At 39.0% G+C, this 21,780-nt stretch overlaps 1 protein-coding gene across 5 annotated transcripts in view; it reads left to right on the top strand.

The window, feature by feature from the left end:
- Positions 1-21,780, top strand: part of snx17 (sorting nexin 17) — an 89,026-nt gene that overhangs the window by 10,517 nt on the left and 56,729 nt on the right. For 4 of the 5 annotated variants that reach the window (XM_041187441.1, XM_041187443.1, XM_041187445.1 and 1 more), the window contains 4 exons: positions 13,877-13,951; positions 15,057-15,174; positions 16,605-16,669; positions 17,893-18,003. In XM_041187441.1, the coding sequence (XP_041043375.1) occupies positions 13,877-13,951; positions 15,057-15,174; positions 16,605-16,669; positions 17,893-18,003 (369 nt within the window). Of the gene's footprint in view, positions 1-13,733; positions 13,770-13,876; positions 13,952-15,056; positions 15,175-16,604; positions 16,670-17,892; positions 18,004-21,780 lie in introns of those variants that run through there. The other variant, XM_041187444.1, reaches the window with a different exon arrangement.

A 21,780-nucleotide genomic window follows, 5' to 3' on the forward strand; every position in this document is an offset into this window, starting at 1 on the left:
TTCGATCCTTCTGAAACAGATTCTCCTTATTTAGTCTACAGGAACCTTCATAATGTTGAACACCATCTATTAAATCTAGTGTAATCTCCTCTGCTGTAAGGAAAACACGCTCAGCTTCTTCAGTCTGTCCATGTTACTAAAGTCCCACATCTTTGGTACCATTCTAGTAAATCCCCTTTCCGCCTCTCTCTGACTTTGAAATCCTTCCTAACATGCAATCTACAATACTCCATCTCGGGCCTAATAATTAGGATATAAGGGTTTAGCTTTTGTGCTCTATGCATCTGTTAATAAAACCAAGGACCTGTATATTTTAACAGCCTTCTCAATTTGTTCTGCAACTTTCAAAGATTTGTATAGATACATCCAAGGTCATGAAAACAGAAGACAGGACTTCTGGACTGAGTTGAAGGAACTCGGTCACTGGCTGCATTTGGATGCAGTTTGCTTAAACCAGTTTGAGTACCCAACTTCAATTGGGGTGTGCCTACGTGCAGCAACTTAAGGAAACACAATGGGTCGAGAAATGGAGTTTGTTGCTCATTGAAAAGTATAGTCTTTACTTTTTAAGCACCTGTTTTCCAGACTAAATGTTTGCCTGTTTGTCCTTTGCAATGTTATAAGAACATAAGAAATAGGAACAGGAGTAGACCATTCGTCCCCTCGAGCCTGCTCCACCATTCAATAAGATCATGGATGATCATCTTGTGTTTCGATTTCCACTTTCCCACCTAAACCCGATAATCTTTGGCTCATTTGCCTAACAAGGATCTGTCTACCTCTGCCTTAAAAGTATTCAATGACCCCGCCTCCACCACCTTCCAAAGTCACACAACCCTCTGAGGGAGAAAATCTCCCTTCATCTCTGTCCTATAAGGGCGACCCCTAATTTTAAAATAGTGCCCCCTAGCTCTCGACTCATCCACAAAAGGAAACATCCTTTTGACGTCTACCTTGTCAAGGCTGTTCGGGATCTTGTAAACAAATCACCCCTTGCTCTTCTAAACTGCATGGAAACGAGCCCAGTCTGTCTAACCTTTCCTCAAAAGACAACCCACTTATTCCAGGTATCAATCTAATAAACCTTCTTTGAGCCGGCTCCAATGCATTTACATCCTTCCATAATTAAGGAAACCAAAATTGCACACAGTATTCGAGGTGCAGTCTCGCCAAGGCCCCGTATAACTGAAGCATAACATCCTTATTTTTCTGTTCAACCCCTGTCACAATAAAAGGTAGCATTCCATTAGCTGCCTTAATTACTTGCTGTACCTGCATACTAACTTTTTATGACTCATCTACCAGAACACTGAGATCCCTCTGCACCTCAGAATTATGCTGCCATTCTCCATTTAATTAATATACTGCTTTTTTGTTCTTCCTGCCAAAGTGAACAATTTCACATTTTCCCACATTAAGCTCCATTTTCCAGATCTTTTCCCACCCACTCAACCTATCTTTCTCCATCTGCAACCTCCGTGTCCTCTTCACAACATACTTTCCTACCTATCTTTATCATCTGCAAATTTAGCTACCATGTCCTCTCTCCTCTCATCTAAGTCACTGATGTAAATCATAAAAAATTGAGGCCCCAATACAGACCCCTGGCATATCCTGCCAATCAGAAAAAGACTCATTTATGCATACTCTCTGCTTTCTGCCAGCCAGCCAATCTTCTATCCATGCTAATATGTTCACTTATGCACTTTTATTTTGCATAATAATCTTTGATGTGTCACCTTATCCAATGCCTTCTGGAAATCCAAGTACAGTACATCTACAGGCTCCCCTTTATCCATGGTGGACATTACTCCTTCAAAAAACTCCAATAAATTGGCTAAATTTGATTTTCCTTTCACAAAACTATGCTGATTCTTCCCGATTGCTTTGGGCTCTTCTAAGTGCCCAGCTATAGCCTCCTTAATGATAGATTCTAATAACTTCCCCACGACAGACATCAAGTTAACTGGCCTATAGTTTCCTGTTTCCTGCCTCCCTCCCTTGAAAAGAGGAGTTATATTTGCTACTTTCCAATCTGATAGAATCTTTCTAGAACCTAGCAAATTTTGGAAAATTAACACCAGTTCATCGACTACCTCATTAAGACCCTAGAATGTAGTCCATCGGGACCCGGAGACTTGCCAGCCTGCAGTTCCATCAGTTTGCTCAGTACCATTTTCCTAGTGATTTCAATTTCACCAAGTTCCTTCCTTCTGTTCACCTCCTGATTTGTGGCTATTACTGGAATGCTTTTTAATCCCTCTAGTGAACACAGAGGCAAAATATTTGTTCATCACTTTCGTCATTTCCTTATTATCTACTATTAACTCCCCACTTACACTCTCTAGGGGACCAACACTCACTTAAGCTTTTCCTTTTTAAATACCTGTAGAAACTCTTGCTATCCCTTTTTATATTTCTAGCTAGCTTCCTCTCCTATTGATTTTTTTCTCCTGATTAACCTTTTAGTCATTCTCTGCCGTTCTTTATATTCTGCCCAATCATCTGTCCTGCCACTCATCTTTGCGGAGTTGTATGTTTTTCCTTAAGTTTGATGCTTTCCTTAACTTCTTTAGTAAATCACGGATGTTGGGTCCTCCCCTTAGAATTTTTCTTTATAGTAGGAATGTACGTCTTCTGAATACTCTGAAATATCCTATTAAATGTCTGCCACTGCTGATATATCCTCTAGCCAAGTTTCCCAGTTCACTTCAGCTAGTTCAGCTTTCATCCCCACATTGTTGTCCTTATCTAAGTTTAAGATATGAGTCTTAGACCCACTCTTCTCCCTTTCAAACTGGATGTAAAATTCAATCATATTGTGGTCGCTGCTACCTAGGGGTGTCTTTACTCAGGTCATTAATTAATCCTGTCACATTACACAATGCCAAGCCTAATGTAACCTGCTCTCTGGTTGCAGAACATGCTGCTCTAAGAAACTATCTCAAAAGCATTCTAAGAACTCTTCATCCAGGCTACTGCTGTAAATCTAATTTTTTCAGTTTGTGTAGATTGTCATCCCATTATCACAAGCACACAATATTTTCTCTTGAATACTTTGTCTTACACTGTGGCTACTGTTAGGGGGCCTGTAGGCCACTCCCACTAATGACTTATTTCCTCTACTATTCCTCATCTCCACCCAAACCAATTCTATATCCTGATCTCCTGAAACAAGGTCATCTCTACTGCGTCAATGTCCTCTTTGATTAACAGTGTTACCCCTCCGTCTTTACCTAGCTTCCTATTCTTGAATGTCACATACCCTTCAATATTAAGGACTCAACCTGTTATCCTGCAGCCACATCTCCATAATTGCTATCAGATCATATGTATTTACTTCAATGTGGGCCATCAATTCATTTATTTTGTATTGAATGCTATGCGCATTCAGATAGAGAGCCTTCAGTTTTGTCTTTTTGTTAACTTTGTAACATTTAGGTTTGACAGTTGATGTATTTTTAGGCTTTTTCTCTCTGTCCAGTCTCTGACCCTCATTTCCCATATTACTACTTTGCTCTCCTGTCTTGACTCTATGCCTTGAATTGCTACCTCTACTCAAGCTTGATCCCAATGTTGATTGATGTTTATACTTTTTGGGTTCTTTTGTAAATAAGTTTTTCTTAAGGATCCAAGTGCCTTTTTCAATTCAGGTTACAATCTCGTTGAAAGGTTTTCAGTGAGTAATTCAGTGTCTGTTTTGAAACTCTTTTCTCGTGAAAATGTCATTATCTTTGTGTAGTGATTAATGCACAGCCTGACCTCAGGTTGCTGTTGTAACTCTTCAGTCAATGTGACATAGTTTGTTGTACAAGTTTTTCATTTAATTTTAGACCAGTCAAGGGTGTAAAGTTGTGTGGTTCAAAATCTATCTACGGTTTGAATTCGAACTTCCTTCCATTACACATTCTTTTGTGATTTTAAAATGGAAGGCATTGTGGAGATGTCTTTTAGGGCTCTTACCTTGCCAGATCTCAGCAGTTAAATTTAATTTGTCAAGGAATCGCATAATGAATTGCTTAGAAATTGAATTTGTATGGGTTACTGTAAACAGAGAAATAGTTAAAATTGAATTGGCTCCTTGCAAATCGCTTTTACCACATTTACACCCCAAGTTCATAGTCCACTGCAAGCAGGTTACAGAGGTGTTGTTCACACTCCCCATCATCCTTCTCTCGTTTGTTTTTCCTACTTCCCATCTCCAATTAATAAAAGCTGCAGTTGGTGTCAAGTGTGCATTTTTCTTACTGACTGCTGTAGTTGGTATTGATGGCCTCCCTAGCTTGGACCTGCTGGAGAGCCACAGTTTATGGGTCCTGAGAGTATCAACAAAGATGTATTTCATTGAGAAATAAAGACGCTATGAGAAGGATGCACATCCATATCCATCCATAGAGAAATTAATGATTGTACATCTTTTCTTTCAATTTGATACCTTGCTGCAAAGATTATTTGTAGCCCAGAAGATTGTGAAAATTTTAGAAATTAGCAAAGGATGACTTTAAAAAAAAAAGCAAAATTGGAATATGTGAGTAAACTAGCAAGAAATATAAAAGACAGTAAAAGCTTCTACAAGTATATAAAAAGGAAGAAAGTAGCTAACATGAGCATTGGCCCCTTGGAGACTGAGGCTGGGGAATTAATGTTGGAAAACAAGGAAATGGCAGAGACTTTGAACAAGTATTTTGTATCCGTCTTCTCAATAGAAGTAGAAGACACAAAAAGGCATCCCAAGGTTGGCAAAAGATTAAGAAACGAAAGGGAGGGAGGAATCACCATCAATTAGCATCACGAGAGACAAATTGAAAAAATAATGGACTAAAGGATGACAAGTTGCCTGGACCTGATGGACTGTATTGTAGGATCTTGAAGGAAGTGGCTGCAGAAATAGTGGATGCAATCTTCCCAAATTTCCTGGATTCTGGAAACGTCCCAGCAGGTTGGAAAACCTGAAATATAATGTCTCTATTCGAGAAAGGAGGGAGACAAAAAGCAAGAACCTATAGGCCAGGTAGTTTAACATCTGCAATTGGCAAAATGCTAGATTCCATTATTAAGGAGGTAGCAGCAGGACATTCAGAAAATTAAAATACGATCAGGCAGAGTCAACATGGTTTTGTGAAAGGGAAAGCATTTTTTGACACATTTGTTAGAGTTCTTTCAGGGTATAACAAGCAAGATGGATAAAAGGGAGACAGTAGATATAACGTATTTGGATTTCCAAAAGACATTTGGTGAGGTGCCACCTGAAAGGCCGCTGCACAAGAAAAGAGGAGCTTGTGGTGTTCGGGATGATATGTTAGCATGGATAGAGGATTTGTTGCCTTTTAGTTAACCAAGTCAGAATAAATGGATTTTTAGGTTGGCAAACTGTAACTAGAGGTGTGCCATAGGGATTAGTGCTGTGGCCTCAACTATTTGCAAGCTATATTAATGACCTGGATGAAGGGATCGACTGTGTTGTAGACAAATTTGCTGACAATACAAAGATAGGTAGGAAGGTAATTTGTGAGGACGATACAAAGAGTCTCTAAAAGGATATAGATAGGCTAGTGAGTGGCAGATGGAATATAAGGTGGGAAAATCTGAGATTCACCTTGGCAGGGAGAATTGAAAAGCAGGATATTATTTAAATGGAGTGAGTCTGCAGAATGTGGCAGTACAAAGGGATCTGGGTGTCTTTGTACATGAATCACAAGTTAGCATGCAGGTATAGCAATAAATTCAGCAAATGGAATGTTGGCTTTTATTGCAAGGAGGATGGAGTGTAAGAGTAGGCAAGTCTTGTTACAGCTTTCTTTATTCACTCAAGGGCTGTGGGCATTGCTGGCTAGGCTAGCATTTATTGTGCATCCCTAATTGCCCTTGAGAAGATGGTGGTGAGCTGCTGCCTTGAACCACTGCAGCCCAACACCCACAGTGCTGTTGGGGAGTGAGTTCCAGGATTTTAACGAAGTGACAGTGAAGGAATGGCGATGTAGTTCCAAGTCAGGTTAGTGAGCGGCTTGGACGGGAACTTCCAGTTGGTGGTGTTCCCATACAGCTACTGCCCTTGTCCTTCTAGATGGTAGTGGTTATGGGTTTGGAAGGTGCTGCCTAAGGAGCCTTGGTGAGTTCCTGCAGTGCATCTTCTAGATGGTACACAATGCTGCCACTGTGCATCGGCATGTGTTTGAAGGTGAGGTGCCAATCAAGTGCACTGGTTTGTCCTGGATGGTGTCAAGCTTCTTGCATATTGTTGGAGCTTCACTCACCCAGGCAAATGGAGAGTGTTCCATCACAGTCCTGACTTGCGCCCTGTAGATGGTTTACAGGCCTTGGGGAGTCAGCAGGTGAGTTATTCATCACAGGATTCCTAGCCTCACATGCTCTTATAGCCACAATATTTATATGGCTGCTCCAGTTCAGTTTCTGGTCAGTGGTAACCCCCAGGATATTGTTTATGGGCGATTCAGCAATGGCAATGCCATTGAATGTCATGGAGTGATGGTTAGATTTTCTCTTGTTGGAGATGGCCATTGCCCAGCACTTGTGTGGTGCAAATATTACTTGCCACTTGTCAGCCCAAGCTTGGACATTGTCCAGGCCCTGTTGTACAGGGCATTGGTGAGATTGCACCTGGACTGCTGTATATTGTTTTGTTCCCCTGCCTTCTTTCATGGGATATGGGTGTCGCTGGCTAGACCAGCAATTATTGCCCACCCTAATTGTCCTTAAGGTACTTGACTGGAAGCTGTTCAGAGAAAGTTCATTCGGCTGACTCCTGTGTTATGAAGAAAGGTTGAGTGGGTTGGGCCTGTATCCATTGGAGTTTGGAAGAATGATAGATGACCTTGTTGAAATGTGTAAGATTCTTGGGTGGCTTGACTGGTGTCAGTGCGGGGTGGATGTTTCCTCTTATGGGGGGATCTGGGACATGGTTTTAAAATTATTGAAAATAGGGATGAGGAATTTCTTCTCATAGGGCCTTTAGTCTTTTGAATTCTCTTCCACAGAGAGTAGTGGCAGCTGTGTCATTGAATATATTCAAGGGTGAGCTTAACAAATTTTTGATTGACAAGGTAGTTAGGATTATGGAGGACAGGTGGGAAAGTGGAGTTAAGGCCACAATTAGATCAGCCATGATCTTATTGAATGATGGAACAGGATTGATTAGTCTTGCTCCCTTTTCTTATGAGCTGTCTCTGGATTTGATGGAGAGAACTAAAAACAACTTACCTAAAGAATGTTATGTAAAATTATTGAAATATCCATACACAAGCGACCCATGTGCTGCGTTTTAAACAGCTGCTGTTTCATTGACTTACATAGCTGTAAGTTATAGATATTGTGGACTAACTCGAAGCTTAGCTCACTCACCGTTGGTATTTTTGCCATCGAGGGTCACATTATATTCCAGGTGCTCATCTGCACAAAACTGTTTTCTGGAGGTGGCCAGATTACTTAATCGCTGCCTCGTGTCCACCTCACAAGTATTTATTTGTGAATTTAAGAAGGCCTTGAACTCTAAACTGGAGTCATTAAAATTCTGAAGGCATGTGGTTTTCCAGATATTCATATGCCACATGTCTGACAATTGTTACGATCTGGTTAGGGACAGTTAATGTTTCAAAAGAAATCAGATTAATCGTTTTTTAACTAATAAAACTACGCCACAAGGTGTAATTTTTTTTAAACAAAAGGGTTTTTTTTATATAAGACTTAAAACAAGCACCATTAACTTAACAGTATGGTTTATATACAAACTAGGAGCAGGTGTAGGCCCTCAAGCCTGTTCCACATTTGTTAAGACCATGGCTGATGTGATTGTGGCCTCAACTCTACTGTCTACCCCCTATACCCTTAAATTCTTGATTGAATAAGGAAGTTACTTAGCTGGAGAAATTGTAAAGGAGGGATAATTGTATTGGAGGTCAGCGGGCTATGTTGCCATGGAAATAATTTCAATTTATACGTATTTGCTGGGGAAGTGGGTTGGTTGCAGCTCGGACCTCGTGTGGTTCTCAACTCAGAAGAACTGGAGAGCTGAGAAGATGGCAGAAGGTCACTGGTTATATGCTACAGGCAGTTAGGGCACAGAAGCCCTGGGAGCTATTTGTAGCTTGGTGCAATCTGGAGATGAGTTGAGAGAAACCCAGGGGCGGTGCCAGTTTAGCGAAGCTAGCGGTCTGCAAAAGAGCTGGATTTGCCGGTAAGTAGACGTGAGAGTGCAGCTTTGTGAATCCCATGAAGTGCAGTCTCAGGAAGAGAATGAGTCATTGGGAAGGTGAGCAGTCATTGAGGTTGTCTGAGTCAGTGGCTTTTAAGAAAATTCAGACGTGAGATCTTCAAAAGTGAACAGCTGAAATCCCTCCTGAGGAAGACAGAGTTTTACCAAGATTTTGTGACTCCCAGTGGTCACTGATATCTGGATGAGTTGCTGAGAAATCCATGGGATCTGTCTTGATCGCATCTGCCATTTAATATGCAATGTGGTGTGCTTGACCACAGTTTGCCTGTTAATTCATACTTACCTCATTAATTCTGAATGTTGAAGTACTGTGTAAGATAGATATTGTATATTGTATTGCTTTTCTGACTTTGTATAGTAAAGTTTATTTTGTTTCTTTAAAACTGTGGAATCGTGTGGCTTTATTCTCTTAGTGGGTAACTGGGATTTCAAACTTTGTCTACTTTAAACAAAAAGTTACTGGTCCTTAATCGAATCAAAACATTATCCAGCCAAAAAGGAGAAGAAAGATCATAGACTTTGATTTTGCCGATAACATTGCTCTCTACAGTGACTCAGTGGAAGATGGATAGAAGTTATTAAACAAGGTAGAATTGGAAGCACCACAAGTTGGTCTTCAAAAGAATGGAGAGAAAATTAAATGCATGATACTAAATATCAACAAACCGATATTGCCAGAAACTCAAAGGGTTTAGGAAGGCCGATGCACTTGTGACATGATCATCACCCTTTGGCAAATACAAGAGAATGTTGCGGCCGACAGATGGGACTCTACCGTACCTTTGATAAAACAAAGGCCTTGGACACAGTAAATAGAGACCTTGTGGAAAGTCTTAGCCAAACTGGTGATCTCATCGATCTGTAAATCTGATACAGCAGTTTCACAGTGGTCAGAGTCGCTGACTGGTGAGTACGTTGATTGCCTTGAAGTAACAAGTGAAGCAGGGGTATGTCATGGCCTCTGTGCTCTTCATACCTCCCTTACTGCCATGCTTGCTAGGGCAGTTGATTGAATACACATCCAATTCAGAATGGATGACATTCTCTTCAATCTGAGATGACTGAAATCCTCAACTAAGCTATTAGAGATGATATGGGAATTGCATATGAACATATGATTTAGGAGCAGGAGTTTGCCCTGTTGTTGCTCTTTGCTGATGACTGTGTCCTCGTGTCACATTGCATGACCTTCAAAGGATCATGGATTGTTTTTCAAAAACAGCTAACAGCTATGAGCTAACCATCAGTTTAAGCACAGACATAACTCCACCAACCACTACCACAATTCTGACTATACTGTAAGTATTAATGACACACCCTGAAGGCTGTAGATAACTTCACCATAGTACAATCTCCAGACATGTCTCCATTGACAGAGGTGGCCGTTAGAATTGCCATTTATGCAAGAGGCTTTGGAGGAAATGAGGTATCAAATTTGCTGTGTACAAAGATGTGTGAATACCTACCCTTCTTTGTGCCCATGTGAAATTGGCAACCTGCTCCAGACAGATTAAGCAGTTGGACAGGTTCCATGTGAGATGCATTTGGAACGTTATGGACATCAAATGGAAGCATAAAGGTGCCCATCACTGAGATACCTCAAAGAGCAGAAATATCTGTAATTGAACCACTCCTCATCAGAGCCAACTCTGATAGAGTGGGCATGTAATACACATGATTGGCAACAATCCTAAAGTGCTCATGTATTCACAACTTGAACACTGCCTGCGAGGTTGGCTGAGATTAAGGTTCCAGGATTCCTTGAAGATGAACCTCAGGAAATGTGGCATGTCCACTACAGACTGGAAGAAAAACGCACAAGAAAGAAATACTTGGGGAGCAATCTCAAGTAATGGTGGTGTTTCCCTCAAACAGCAAAGAATATATACAACTAAGGACAAAAGGCAAACTAGAAAAACTAGGCAGTCCCAATGAAATCAGACACTTCATCCTTTCCCACACTATGCATGCCTGCAGTCGGGCTCCACAGTCACATTAGAATGCACAACAGATAGCTCTATGCATGCAAGAAACGACCATCTTTAATAACAAAGAGAAACAGATAAAGGGTATTAAGGAATATGGATTAAAGGCGGGTAAGTGGAGTTAAGATATAGATAATCTGTGATCTAATTAAGTATAGGAACAGGTAAGAGTGGCTGAAGGGCCTGTTCCTATTTCTGAATTACTGTGTATACAACACTATTTAAATTCATAAGATAAAAGCAAAATACTGCGGATGCTGGAAATCTGAAACAAAAATAAAAATAGCTGGAAAAACTCAGCAGGTCTGAAAGCATCTGCGGAAAGGAATACAGTTAATGTTTCAAGTCCTTATGACTCTTCATCAGAACTGAGGAAAAATAGAAATAAGGTGAAATATAAGCTGGTTGAGGGGGGTGGGTCAGGTAGAGCTGGATAGAGGGCCAGTGATAGGCGGAGGCAAAGCAGGCAGTGCTTGCTGCTGGCATTACTTAATTGACCCAGAGGAATCTTTCATTTTTCCCAAGCAGTTCTTCCTGATGTTCCTCAACCTGATTAAAAAAAGAGAAAAATTAAAGATTGGAGATTTGAAAGTAAAAATGTAGAAATCTGGACATAATCAGAAAGAGATTTGACCTGAAATGTCAACTGGCTGACCTATTTCTTCACATGCTGTTTGACCTGCTGACTATTAGTAGCTTTTACTTTTTTTAATAAAAAAATGTTTTAGTTGATGCACCAGAGCCTATCCTGTTAGCAGTAAAAAAAAAACTATTGTACTGCATTGTTAGTGAGTACAAAATGTACTTTTCTTCTCTTTCACCCTAGTAAATATTTTTGTATGGGTTTGTCATCCTAATGCTGCTAAATGTTAACAAATTAACCATCAACTTTTATCTCTTTCTGACACTGGCAATTTATCTAATAATAAAATAGGCCTTTTACTACATAAATTTATAGAAGATACGTTGGCAGCTGACCTTGTTCCATTTGTATCCCTATCCAAATTTCTCCCTTGGTCCTGCACGTTTAGTCTCGTGTGTTTCTGTGTCAGCCCTTCAATACCTGAACATCACTCAAGTGTCTTTTCTCAGCAGAGTTGAAGGAATAAATTAAAAATATGAAATCAAATGATGGTCAGAAACATGAAATGCTAGCCTACCTTTTTTCTTTTAGGTGCTGACCACTTGTGTAACTCCCAAGATTTTTCCACTTTCTCTTACCTATTGTGTATGAGTCGAGGTAGTATTGGCAGGTTACCTGACTGCAGGGCATTACATAACAAAACTGACCTGTTTTCGGCTAACATTCAAAAGTCAAATTTGGAACTTTGGCCTTGCAACATACTGTTTTTCAAAATTTGTGTTTTTGCCCACTGTATGCTCAGATACTTATGCTATAACTTATCAAATGTACATGAATGGAATTGTAGAATTTTACAGAAGGCTGTTTTGGCCAATCATGTCTACATTGGCACTGGAAGAACCATCCATTTAGTCGCATTTCACTGTCTATTCACCATACACTTTTAACATTTTTCCAGTATTTATGCATTATCTTTTTACAGTCTGTTAGGAATCTTTCTTTCACTGTTTTATATTTTTTTAAAAAATCTACTGACCTGTATTTTTGTTTATTGTGTGTTCTTAAACTTCTGCCTTCAAATGCCAATTCATAGTTCAATGGAAATAGTTTCCCCCAATTTATTTTATTGCAACCTGTATTGGATCCCCTCTTACTTTCCCTGGTGTGGTAAAAAGACCCTCACTTTTTATAAAGTCTCCTTCACAATTAAAGCCTCTTAGCTAGGATCATGGTAAATCTCTGCTCTTTCCATGACCTTAACATCATTCCTATAAAGTACTGTGTCTAGAACTGAACACAATCTTTTAATACACAGTAACTTAGTAGTGTGGTGGCTGATACTCTACTCAACCCAGAGGTTATAAATTCATAATCCAACCATACCAGGTTGTGTGAAAGAATTCAGGAAATGTGGCAACTTGTGGGCTGAAAAATGCTTCAACTTTTTAAAAAAAGGAAACTCATTTGCTTTAACTGAAGGAAGTCTACCGCCTTTATTTGGTCTGATTTGTGTGGCTCCAGTCCTACTTAGTATTGCTGAATCTCATATCCCTCTAAAGCGACTTAGCTGAAAAATGTAGAAGCAGGCACCACAAAACTCAGTGAAAGACCTATTACCAGCTCATGGCAACTAGCGAATTCTCAGGAAGGCGGTGTTGCCAACATTTTTAAATAGTGGCATAACCAGCAACTTGTTTAAAGTTTGGCATCTATTTTTCTCGGGAAAAATTGTTTTGGAACATGTTGCAAATTGTACTGGCAATGTTAACCACAGAAAAGAATTTGAAGCAAATAGAAAGCTGAACCATAAACCAAAGTAGAATACAAATTGGACAATGTCATATTCAAACTGTAGCCCTCTGGTCAGAGTTCTACAAAGTTTTGATCATTAAGACACGAGTGAGAGACTGTAGAAAAAAAACAATGCTGATTCCTCAGCAGCTCAATGAAAAAATTAGGACACGGGTACTAATTATTCAAAACAAAAACAGAATTATTCATCCTGGAAAACAGGATATGAAGAGAGGACCTCAAGAAAATAAATGGTGTATGATTAGGGAACACTGGTTCAAATGAGCAAAAGGCAATTAGGATTTGTACTAAGATCTGGATTTTGCTTGTGGCAGTATGTTTGAAGCAATTACAGGTAAGCAGAGGAGGCAAAAAATGTGAACTCATTTAAAGCACCTTTTATGCTTCACTCAGGATGCTGATTCCAGTAACCAGGTCTTGCCCTCAAGCCATAGCCAGATGGACATAAAACTTTTGAGTTTTAGGACAACAGGGAGAAAGACCTGTTTTTTTTCTTTTCCTGATCTTTGAACTGTCCAATAAAAGAATTTTCAGAATCCTGCTGATGATGTCGTGTGACATGCTGAAAAAAACCACAAGCCATTTTGTGCATTATGACATATAAATTGATGCCACAATATAATTTCTTGTACATAAATTTGGCTGTGACACAGGGTATGCACAACCATATTGAATACTCTATTTCAGAAAGAGATCATGGGAAAATGGAGTATAAGCTTGGAAGACCAGTGCTGTAAACTGTTGTACATTATGAAGGACCATAAACAGTTAGATGCCGTGATTGTTGGTTGTGGGGATAGGTGAAGAGAGGGGACTGGGGGTGAGAAATTAGGTTATTTCCATATTCATGAACTGAGCTAGATTGAATGCATTCCTTAATGATAATCTGCCTTGTGACAATAAGTGACCTTGCCTCTGGCAATAAACTTTTGTTTTAAATACTTGCAATTCTAAGGGGAAGCAAAATTACTGTTCTTACTATCCATGTTTTTGACTACTACGCCCTTGTCATAGTATGAGTCAGTGGCAGCAGTGTCAGAAGAACTCAGTGAGTATATTTGGCTACCACATATAAGATATAAAATGTTATCATTTACCAACAGCTAATGTGTGAAAATATATCCTTTGGAAAAGGGGGATGTTTGGCAAGAACATTGAGGTCAGTGGATGGTTGGAAACACGTGAAAGCAACAATATTACTTTGAAATTAAGTCCAGATCATTCTTGCTCATCGTAAATATGTTAACTCTAATTTTACTATTGCAGGCCTACAATATTCATGTGAATGGAGTGTTACACTGTCGGGTCCGATACAGTGAACTCTATGGACTTCATGAGCAGGTGAATAATTTTTGTAATTGCAAGGCATGATGGTTTAAGTGAATAGAAACTACAATTTCTCATCAGGAAATGGTTTGATGGAAATAGTTTAGTGAACAGCAAATAATCATTCCATTCCGTTCTATTGTATATAACTTGTAGCACTGCTCAGCTTCCAATTATGTTGGAAATTTGTTTTCTGGTAAATACCAGTTAAAATTTCCTTTGTGAAGAGAGTGTTCCTTAAGTTGAAGGTAATGAATGTATATCAAAAGGGATAATGATTTTTCACTGCAAATTAACATGAGCAATTAGAAAACATAGCATTTAATAAAATAGCAAGGCAATTGCAGAGTTTCAGTTGGCTGCTGTATAGCCTTCAAGCCTCATCTGGACATAACCTTTGTTTTTTAATTATACCCATTAGCACTCTCTTTGACTTTTACATAATGAAATCTTTTGTTAGTTAATCTCTCCTGTCCTCCACCCTATCACAGACCTCCCTTTAGTTCTTCCTGCCCCCTCCCCACTTTTACTGGTTTAAAAACCCTTACAAATGTAAAGTCATCAACTCAAAACGTTAACTGTTTCTTTCCACCGATGCTGCCTGACTTGAGTATTTCTAGCATTTTTTGTTTGTATTTTGCTTTTTCAGAGCTTCACTGTTGTACATTTAGTTTTCTCTACATAGGAAAATGTTTATAGCTGCACCATTGGCTTCAGCTGCCTCAGACCTAAGGAACTCCCTCCCTAATCCCCTCCAACTTTCTCTCCTTTCCTCACTTAAGATACTCCTTAAAACTTACCTCTGGTGAAGTTTTTTGCCATTTGCCTTAATATTGCCATGTGTGACTCCATGTCTAATTTTGCTATATAATGCGCCTGTGAAATGTGTTGGGATGTTTTATTATATTAAAGATGCTATATAAATACAGGTTGTTAATCAGTGGCTATCTTGGTAAAAGGTTGGAGAGGACCAAAAATGAAATGGCCAGGCGTCTGCTGAGGTAGACAGAACCAACATGTTTTAGTGTGAATAGCTAGATACAAGTTAAAGTATTGTTTCCAAAAGCTTCCTTTTTCAATTGGTTCTACATCTTATGTATGATCCTGCATTTTCTTTCAGCTGAGAAAGGAATATGGGACCAACGTACTTCCTCACTTTCCTCCGAAGAAGATTTTCACATTAACAGCTGCAGAGGTAGAACAACGTAGAGAACAACTAGAGAAGTACATTCAGAGTGGTAAGAGCATGTTAACTGTTTCCTTTTTATTCTGTAATTCAAATCAAAATTAGCAATTTGTGCTCTGATATTTGGACTTCTGCACTGCTGGTGCTGAAATAATTTAAATGCTTTATTAACATAGTTCCAAAGGTGTGTAAATTATAATGGATTCTGAAAAATATTAGTTTCACTGAGTCCAGTTTGATCCTGGATTAGAGAGGCAGTTAATTTTTTTCCTCAAAAAACATGAAAGGGGAAGGTCTCTTTCCTTCCTCTTCTTTTGACCTAGTCCTCCTCAGTTGCATCATGTTTTGAAGATTGTTTTTTGATACTCAAGTTCCTGTTTTAACCCATTTGATTTCCATTTATTTCTCTTATGCATTTGGGGAGGGGAAGGGAATATGTGCAATTTTAATTGGTAAGTGATTTACTGCTGCTGTTTGCTTAACCTGATGCTTAAGAGTTAAATTCTCATTCACTCATCCCTGTAGTTTGATGCTCTGCAGGACATCTTCTAAGTATCACTTATGTGTGTGTGCTGTAGAGGCAGATGGAACATAATACCTGTGTCACTTCAAACCTTATCACATTAGTGAATACAAGAGTTGGAAACTGGAGTAGTAGAATGACTACTCAATATTTGCTTCTACCATGGCAATCACTAATCAGTTGTTTAAATATAACTTTTTTTTAAATTTAACATCAAGATATGCATGAAGATTGTACATGAATTGTCAGTTGCTCTTTGCTCTTTCCTTCCTCAGCCCCTTCCTTCTCCAACTGAGGGGATTGTAATTAAGATATTTCTATACTTTTACTAGCCTTGGGTTATTGACAAAGAGGCACAGAAGAGTAGCAGAGATCTGCGATGAATTGCTTGTGAAGATTAAAAATTCAATATTCAGTTGTAGTAGGATAGAACCTAGTGTTACTTGAATAATGACCATATTCCTGCCCTATTCATAGGGTCAATCTGTCATTTGTTGAAAGCCATTAGGTTCTCCAATGTTTGAGTATACCTCTGTTTCTAGACTTGTTTATAACCAATGATTTTGTTTTGCCAAATTACATTATTTGTGCCCTTTTGCAGCTTCCATATCCCTTATTGAATGATTGTCGCATTTATTTTAATTTAGGATCAACTTGCCTCAAGCTAAACTAGTCATCAGATAACTTCCAGAAACTCCCCAAAACTGAGAACCTATGCATTTACATCTGTGTTATTTGGAACTGATTTTCCTGTAACTCTTTCGAGTACAAACACGTTTCCATCTGTTTCAGATGAAGTTACATTGTTTCATAGTTTGCCATTGTGAGATTTGAACTCTTGATCTTGGGGTTACAAACCCAGTACCATAACCACTTGGCTATTTAGGCTATTTAGATTTTCCTGTACTCTACTTGAGAAAACATTGGTTTGTTAAAACTAATTCTTGTCTTTATCTTAGTACGCCAAGATTGCTTGCTGGGTGGCAGTGAGGCATTCAACAGCTTTCTGAGAAAAGCGCAACAGGTGTGTTGATATTGACAATGACCAAGAATATATCATAAGGAATGTTAGCAGAAAAGGTTGTGTGTACTGTCTTGCCTTTAGATTCCCACACTGGTGAATGTTAAATAATGAGCTGAACTAGCATCACAGTACTACAAAGGAGCCATCTTAATTATTGTGATGCTTCCTAATGCTTGAGAGGTAATTTTTCATTCTTTCCAGTTAATGTGACCTTCACTGAATTGATAACTCTCTGGCCTTTGGCCATTAATTCATTCCTAACTTTATGATGTAACCATATGATCAAGGCTGGCACTGCAGTACAGTATTAAAGGAGTAAAAATAGAAGTGCTGGAAAAACTCAGGTCTGGCAGCATCTGTGGAGAAACAGACAGCTAACATTTCGAGTCCGACTTGACTCTCCTTTGGAACCGGAATTAGTATATAAGGAATGTTGCCCCTGAATGAGATATTAAACTGTGCTCCTGTCTGCTATTTCACTACATTAAGCAGTTCCAAAAATTTTTTCCTTTTTTGTTTTGGCTGACACTCTCTCTTGCGCAGGAGATATCAACAGAAAGATTAATTGGTCACTTATGTTGGCCTTCATGTTATCTTACATAAAATGGTTGCTGCATTTCACAAGACAAATACGTGTAAAGGTGGCCATTTTGGCCCATCTTAGTTCATCCAGTCAGAATGGCAAGTCATCCCACTGCAGTTTCCAGTCATTTCTTAAATAACTTGAAAGAGTTTGTGTCTCCTATTCTATCTGGAAGTCCAGATATTGTCTGAAACTTGCATTTTACTAATTTACTAATCTGCAAAGTAGTACTGTCGGTCATGAATGTGGGGCACTTGCAAAAAGAAGAAAAACACTAGAACTTGCATTGCTTTTTACCAGTGTGATATTCCAAAAAATTTCTAGATAAAGAAGTGCTTTCATTTTCAAGTGCTCGCAATGAAGCAAAATCTAGTGTAGTGCCCATTAGTCTCTGAAGTCAACATATAAAATATTAAAGCTTTGTTGTTCCACAAAATGCTTAGGTAAACCTTTGCAATCATAAATGTGGTAAAAATGTGTAGTAAACTGTACATTGGTTTTGCTGCAGCACCTTACAATTTCTATTGCATAGAGATGGCTAGATTGGTAATTAATAACAACTTAAGTTAACTTTTATTTAGAAATTATAGTGAACCTAGACAGTTTTTATTGTGTTCTTGTAACTTTTTGGGACCTTTAGGAAACTCAGCAGATTCCAACACAAGAGGTACAGCTTGATGTCTACTTGTCCAATGGACAGAAAGTAAAAGTCAATATTTTCAGCTCGGACCAGACAGAAGATGTGTTAGAGGTAAAAAAAAAAGACTGCAAATTATATTATGGAATAGCTTGTCTTATTTTAGCAAATAAACTTGGATCTTGTTTATATTTGCTAAATATATTCAAGCGATAGCCAGTGTAAATGTTCAGTCTGTTTGCTAAGTGGCATTCAGTTGTGCTCACTGGGGGAATTGGCAGTTTTAAACAGTTTGTTATTTCTGTGTTTCAATTTTACAAATTTGGAACAACCAAGAAGCATTTCTGTGCCTCCCCAAATAATTGAATATCGACAACCTGTTAAAATTCAAGTTTATTTACTATGTTGGAGAAATCTTGCTGTGATAAGCTTTAACTTATTGAAATGCCAATATGGTGGCAGCTAGTATTGCTGAAATACCAATGTTCTTTCACTTATACGAAAAATGAGAATAATTTTTAAAATCTTAGAACATTAAATCAAGAATTAGCTTTTGGAAACCAAGTTGTGCCCAATTATGCAAAATTGGCTTCAATTAATGATTAGCATTATCAAATATAGAACTCATACTTTTGGTTCTAACAATATTTTCAGACTTCATTCTTTATCAGACTTGCTATGTAATACAACTTATGATAGAAGGCGAATAAAGTCGCGATTTTTGTAAACCTGTAAGATACCACACATTGTGAAATTGAGTTCTAAGTCGTTGGAAGTACTTTATAGAATACCCCATTCTATTTGATTTTTTTGTATTAGCAAGTTCTGTTAGTGTTGCTAGGTCACAAACGTTGTATCCTGCAAGTAATACAGAACTAATTCCTGTTTGTGAGCACAAGGTAAATGCTGAAGGAGTCCAAAGTCCTAATCTTGGCCCAACTATTCAAAGAACAAAGAAAAGTACAACACAGGAACCTCCTTCAGCCCTCCAAGCCTGCACCGATCACATTGCCTGTCAAACTAAAAGATTTTGCACTTCCGGGGTCTGTATCCCTCTATTCCCATCCTGTTCATGTATTTGTCAAGCTACCTCTTAAACACCACTAACGTACCTGCTTCCACCACCTCCTCTGGCAGCGAATTCCAGACACTTCAGAAAGGCTTTTTTTAAAGAAAAAATTTGCCTCAATTCCACTACCCTACCTATGCTTTTTGCTTGATGACACAATTGATGCTTTCTTCCGTCACTTTGCTCTTGATTGAGAGGCGGGTGATAGGGTGATAATTCGCCAGATTGAAGTGACCTACTTCTGGTGGATAGGACATAGCCAGGCAGTTTACCACACTGTTGGACAGATGCTAGTGTGCTAGTTGCATAGTAAATCTTGGTTGTGGGACTGGCTAATTCTGTTGTGCAGGTCTTGAGGGCTACAGTCAGAATGGTACCATAGCCTTTTAAGGATCAGTTGGACAGTTTTGCCTATGATGACGACTTCAGGATGAGGCCACGATCTGTCCTTAATCTGTCCCAGTGTGACAGGCTGGTGAGGACAAGTTTAAGTAGCGTGGTGGCCCATGTGCTTTTGGTTGGGGATGGGGGAATCTATATTTTATGTTGAATGGTGGTTCCTTTAAGAGCTGGGTTTCTGTAGGGTATGGTTTTTGGTAAGGTATCTGGCTTCCAGTAACTGTTCATGTGACCAAGCTGCCTGGGAGATGAACAATAGAATAGCAGAAGATCAACAAGGATTTAATTATAAGGGTCATTAGATTGTGGGTATGGTTCTGGCCTCGAGCACGGTTTTAATTTTAATTTAGAACAAGCTTGCTGCAGGAAACATCTCCAAGTACAGTTCACTTGAAATTTCATATGCTGGCTGTAAGAGTCTAAAACATAGGCCAGGATTTTAAGGCCCCTCTCACCCAGTGGGATATTAGGGCCCCATCAAACTGTGGAGATTTAAATGGCTTGCCACATCTGCCAGGGGGAGACACGCCACAGCGGGGCCGTAAAATCCTGACCAAACTGTTAACTGAAAAACTCCTAACAATGAGTTGAACTTCTAGGGATAGTCAACCTGAGAATAGAGGCTTTTAGATGCAAGACTCCAGAGTTAAAGAATATTAGAACCAGGAGAGTTTTGACCCGAGGTGGCTATGCTGAAGATGCTAGCAATGCCTGGGTTAAATGAGGAGTCTATATCAATGGGACAGCTGGAGGAGATTTGAAAGGACAACCTTGCCAGAAGTAAGCAGAAGGCCCAAGAAACCTCAGCCCTTATGCTGATCTTTGAAACAGCACTCAGACTAGGTAGTTAATATTCCAATTTCTGATAAGTGTCTGACTTGGAACTAATTGGGAGAAAAGTCAAATGATTGTAGAAGGAAAGTTGAGTTAGAAAGTTCTGTTTAACGTATAAATATCTGGGTTCATAGCACTCTTAATATCTTTAACATAACTGACTACTTAAGTTATTAGTATTTGTGTTCTTTCATTTTTGTGCAGTAAGATTCTTTTGTTTTAAACCGGGAACATTGTGGCTTCATTCTTTTAGGAAATATCTGTGTTTATGGCTTTAAAAAAGAAAGTGTTCCTGATGTCTACCAAGATCATTACAGTAGTTAATTCTCATGTTGGTTCCCTCACCACCTATGCCAGCCAATCTCTTGGCTATATTGGTCAGTGCTACTGAGCCACTCTTGGAGTGCAAGTTGAAGTCTTCCTCCAAATGGTGTTCAACATGGAGTACTGATTGTTTGGCCTGTAGTCATAAATTGTAATAGGCTCTGGAATTAATATGGGCAATGCCCCAACTGTATGGCATGTTTTTATTCTTGGAATGTGCGGCACTGGCAAAGCTAGCATTTTTGTTCATCCCTAATTGCCTTTGAAGAGGTGGTGAGTATGCCCAATGAGAGAGGGCATTTAGAGGGATAGTAGCGGAGGAGTCAAGGATCCTGGATCAAAGATAAGATTCCATGAGCACAATTATGTTAGGTGAAAGCATTCCAAAGAGATTGCAGGTGGTGCTGTCAACATAACTTGGCATGGTCATAGAACAAGTGACCTATGTTACATTATGATCTGTAGTCCAGCTCTTCTATCTTGAGGAGCAACCCAGATGTTGCTGAGGATGATTTTACAGAATCATCAGGGCTAGGATTGCTAAGTTTTCATCTGATTTAATTGTTGGAGCAGTGCTTTTATTTATGTTGTATATTGTAGCAGTTGCCAGGCCACTTAAGAGAGCATTAGAAACCAATCATTTTCAAAGGAACTAGTCATGTGGCAAGATTCCCTTCATGAATGACATACATAAAGCCATATGGATTTTGAGATTTTTGTTGTATAGTATTTTGTCTGGTGCGGCTTGCCAATGAAGAATCGCCACTGGGAGTGAGTGGAGCCAATAACTTCAGCTTTGGCTGAGCAAGGAGCCTGGTACTTCAGAAGAGTGTTAACTGCTATATTACCAATAAATTATTAATGCACAGCAATGTTTTTCTGTAAAGTAATAGGGCTGCTGATTGGAGAGAGACAAAATGTGTACGATTCCAGAATGGAATCAATCACAGGTTGGGCGAGCAAATGTGAAACCTTAAAGGAGTAGAAAGCTTGTTATTTTGCTCAATTGGTAATATCTTTCTAAAGGTTAAATGAGGAAAAATGAACATTGGAAAGAGATATTTAATGACTTAAACAAGCTATTGGTCTTCCTTTCCTTAATGCTACCTTCCTTGAGGTTATGTTTTCATGTTTTAAGCAACTGATATAACTTAGCTCTTAGCTTCTAGCCAAATACTGCTAGCAAATCCTCCTGTTTTGTCTCCTTTTTCCTCATTCTTTTTGCACATAAACCGACATAATCTATAGTATATTAGTTATCGTAA

The sequence above is a fragment of the Carcharodon carcharias genome, chromosome 5 (genome assembly GCF_017639515.1).
Source record: "Carcharodon carcharias isolate sCarCar2 chromosome 5, sCarCar2.pri, whole genome shotgun sequence".
Classification (NCBI taxonomy): Eukaryota; Metazoa; Chordata; class Chondrichthyes; order Lamniformes; family Lamnidae; genus Carcharodon; species Carcharodon carcharias.